Below are 4,456 nucleotides of genomic sequence, written 5' to 3' on the forward strand. Positions count from 1 at the left end.
TAAGTAACTTCATTTTCTTTTTTAATTCAAAATAAATTAATATATAAAATCAAGGAGCGAAGGAGGCTTGAGGAAAAGCAGGCAGTAAAGAAAACTAACTATCCAAAAACAAATAGCAAAATCTAAGGCAAAGATTTTCTATGAAGAGAATAGCATGGAAAAGACTCATCCCCATGATTCAATTAACTCCATCAAGCCCTCCTACAATATGTGGGAATTGTGGTAGTTACACTTCAGGATGAGATGTTGGTGGGGACACAGCCAAACCACATCAGGCTATTATGATCTCCTGTTTTGGTTACAAATGCACTTTTTAAATAATCTTTTCTAATTTTAAGGTCTTGACTTTACATGCCAATATTATTTGACACAGTTGCTTGCTAAAGGAATATCTTGATTTCATAACTGTCATCCTTTAAAAGTTGTGTAAGTAAATTTTGGTGGAGTATTAAATTCAAATCCATAGTATGACAAATAAGACTGCCTAAGGTCTTCATTTCAAATTAACTGTCTTTTGTAACCTCCTGCTCTCAACTTTCTCTGTGATCCATACACACTGGGATGCTCTCCATATGTGCGTGGTTTTTATCTTTCTGTTCTTTATTGGAAACTCCCTTCTTGGCCACACACTGCCTAGGTGCAATCAAAGCTTTCATCTTATATCATATGGTTCCTGCCTTGTTAAGTTTTTCTAACTATTTCATATAGAAGTACTTGTGTTTTTTCTCTGGAACTCTAAGCATCCTGTATTATTCATGTGACTCATATCAAAATAGTCTTTATATTATAGCTATTCAATATATTATCAGCTAATTAGTGAGGGTCCACATAGGTAAAGTGATGTAAGATATTTGTTTTCCAAAACCACCTTGGACCTTTGGGCTTTGTGTGGAATGACAAAGTCTGTGTATGTTTGTGTTTTGTGGGAATTAGAAACTTTAAAAAAATCTTTTGTGAAAGGGTGGGTTAATATATGTGGCCAACATGACTGAATGAAAGTAGATAATATGCGTGGCTCTCACAAAGAGGAACAGAAGGGGTGAGTAAATAGAGCCCATTCAACTGAAATATATATTTTAGAGTTTATCTCATATTAAGTGTTTTCACTAATACAAGGCATACTTCTGAGATGTTGCAGATTTGGTTCTAGAATACTACAATAAAGCAAATATTGCAATGAAGTGAATCACACAATTTGCTTTGGTTTCTAAGGAATATAAAAAGTTACGCTTATGCAATGCTGTAGTGTATTCAGTGTGTGATAATATTAAGTCTACAAAGTACATGCCTTAATTAAAAAACACTTAATTGGTAAAGAGTGCTATTTATCATCTGAATCTTCAGTGAGTGCAACTTTTGTTGATGGAGAGTCTTGCATCAATATTGATGTTTGATAACTTATTATGGTGGTGGCTGCTAGTAGTTACCATGGCTGTGGCAATTTCTTAAAAATAAGACAACAATGGCATTTGCCACATACATTAACCCACCCTTTCACAAAAGATTTTTTTCAGCATGCAGTTCTGTCAGATAGCATTTTACCCATAGAGGATCTTTTTCCAAAATTGGAATTAATCCTCTCAAACTCTAATGCTACTTTATAAAGTAAGTTTAAGTAATATTCCAAATCTCCTGTTGTCATTCAACAATGTTCATAGCATCTTCACCAGGAGTAGATTCCATCTCAAGAAATAAGTTTCTTGCTCTTCCCTAAGAAGTAACTCCTCACTTATTTCTTTTATCAGGAGATTTCATCACTTCTGTTACATCATTAAGTTCCACTTCTAATTATAGTTATCTTTCTAGTTTTATTATATTTGCAGTTACTTATTCCATTGAAGTTTTGTTATAGGACCAACAGGTTCATATGCTTACTGTCCAATAATAGTCCAATTACACTGAGATGTCAGGTTTGGCAGCAAAGAAGGAGTTTAATAATTGCAGGGCACTGAGCAAGGAGATGAGAAGAGAATCTCAAATCCAGCTCCTCAAGGAGCTCTGGGCTGCAAGTTTTAAGGAGATCATAGATGGTGATGGACTGGAAAATTTGGGTTATTAATTGGTCAGGGGAATAGGAGCAAGAAAGAACATTATTTGCTGAGTCAGTTCCCTGTGGGGTCCTCTAGATCAGCTGGCATCAGTTAGTCAATAGTTTTATCAGTGTGCTGGACCTGAAGGAATACCTCAGAAGGAAATTTGATAATTTCATAATGTTTAAGTTATTATCTAGAGAAGAGTTAAGAGGAACTATAATCTTGTAACAGGGTCTGCATAATTCTAGGACAATAGCCAAATAACTATGAGGAAGTGAGTCAGAGAACAAGCTAACCTAATGATTAATGCTGCATATACTACAAGCTTGATTTACTTTTCTCTTTTTCTCTCTTTATCTTTGATTACTTTCACAAAGTTTATAAAGGTAGTGTCATCTTCACACTCTCAATATCTTACATGATGGTTGCAAGAATCAACATGTATATGCTATATCATAAATGAACATTTAAAATATTATGTTACATGAAAGAAGCCACTCATGAAATACGACATATTGTATGCTTCCAACTATTAAAAATCGTCCAAAATAGGATAATCTATAGAGGTAGAAATTCAATTAGCAATTTCCCAGGACAGGGGAAATGCAGAAACTAGAGGTGGAGAGGAAAAGGCTAAAGGCTACAGGGCTTATTTTGGGGAGATAAAAGGGCTCTCAAATTGATTGTTATGGTAGATGCATAATTCTGTGGATAGACTATAAAACATTAAAATTTACACAATAATTGATACATTGTATGATATTTGAATTATATGTCAACAAAGTGTACAAAATATGTGGACCATGTTTAGTCATTTTATCTTTAGTTTTGTGTCAAATGGACTGCAGAAACATGACCGTTCACTGCTACAATTCTGGACACTCTTTTAAATATATTGCATAAGACAAATGGCATGTCCATACAAGATCCTTGATATTAACTGAAGGATAGCACTCAGAAACATAAAAGGGAAATTAGTCACATCTGTGTAAACAGGTCATTTACCTTCATTTGTCTCCTTGCCATGCACATGCTGGGAATGTTGATTTAATGATATTGTATGTACTTTGAAGTATGAGTTACATTTTAACTTCTTGGCTAATTTATCATTGGATATAACCATGAGAAATGACAGAAAGGAACAGCAACTGGAAAACAAGCATTGCTTTGCACCAGGATGTCTGTGAAATGGACTTCAGTAATTCTGCTAATACAACTGAGCTTTTACTTTAGCTCTGGGAGTTGTGGAAAGGTGCTGGTGTGGGCAGCAGAATATAGCCATTGGATGAATATGAAGACAATCCTGGAAGAGCTTGTCCAGAGAGGTCATGAGGTGACTGTACTGGCATCTTCAGCTTCCATTCTTTTTGATCCCAACAACTCGTCTGCTCTTAAAATTGAAGTTTTTCCTACATCTTTACCTAAACCTGAGTTTGAGAATTTAGTCACACAAGAGATTAAGAGATGGTCAGACCTTCCAAAAGATACATTTTGGTTATATTTTTCACAAATGCAAGAAATGATGTGGAAGTTTGGTGATATATTTAGAGAGTTCTGTAAAGATGTAGTATCAAATAAGAAATTAATGAAGAAACTACAAGAGTCAAGATTTGATGTCATTTTGGCAGATCCTATTTTTCCCTGTAGTGAGCTACTGGCTGAGCTATTTAACATACCCCTTGTGTACAGTCTCCGCTTCACTCCTGGCTATGGTTTTGAAAAGCATTGTGGAGGATTTCTTTTCCCTCCCTCCTACGTACCTGTTGTTATGTCAGAATTAAGTGATCAAATGACTTTCATAGAGAGGGTAAAAAATATGATCTATATGCTTTATTTTGATTTTTGTTTCCAAATGTATGACATGAAGAAGTGGGATCAGTTTTATAGTGAAGTTCTAGGTAAGTATTTTTTTTCAATCTGTAACTTCTTTGTGTCTTTGAAGCAGAGTTTATATAAAGCCATAAAGTCAGGGTAGTGGGGTTTTGGTAAGTGTTTTATAAAACAAAATACAAGATGATCTATCAATCTCACAAATATTATAGAAAAGTTTAAATTACAGGGTCAGTTAAAACCCTGTGGCCATCACTCACACAGAACACCCAAGGAAATCATAAACCTATGTATTAGTGCATCTAAGACTTTAAGCAATTACACATCTGTTTTACTATACATTGCTTTACATCTTAAAAACAGTAAAATGCATCAAATAACATCTTACTGAATGCATAGATTTAGAATGAGTAGTTACACATTTTTCTACAACTATCTATATAACTGCAGAAATTACTTTTTCTTGTAAAGCTTGGTTTTCTTATTTAGAAATCAAAAGATGTTCCCATGTTACCAGAATGTTTCCTTCACAATAGAGAGAGGGAATGTCTATATCTCAGATGCATAAATCATTAAAGGTAATTTGAAGTTTC

At 34.3% G+C, this 4,456-nt stretch overlaps 1 protein-coding gene across 1 annotated transcript; it reads left to right on the forward strand.

The window, feature by feature from the left end:
* Positions 1 to 3,204: 3,204 nt before the first annotated feature.
* Positions 3,205 to 3,935, forward strand: LOC108524437 (UDP-glucuronosyltransferase 2B23-like; the record flags this gene model as incomplete). The annotated part of the gene is made up of 1 exon (XM_017865544.1): positions 3,205 to 3,935. A coding segment is annotated over exon 1 (725 nt), but the record flags the coding sequence as incomplete, so codon positions are not given.
* Positions 3,936 to 4,456: the final 521 nt, after the last annotated feature.

This window comes from Rhinopithecus bieti, unplaced genomic scaffold (assembly GCF_001698545.2).
Source record: "Rhinopithecus bieti isolate Rb0 unplaced genomic scaffold, ASM169854v2 scaffold_83586, whole genome shotgun sequence".
Lineage (NCBI taxonomy): Eukaryota > Metazoa > Chordata > Mammalia > Primates > Cercopithecidae > Rhinopithecus > Rhinopithecus bieti.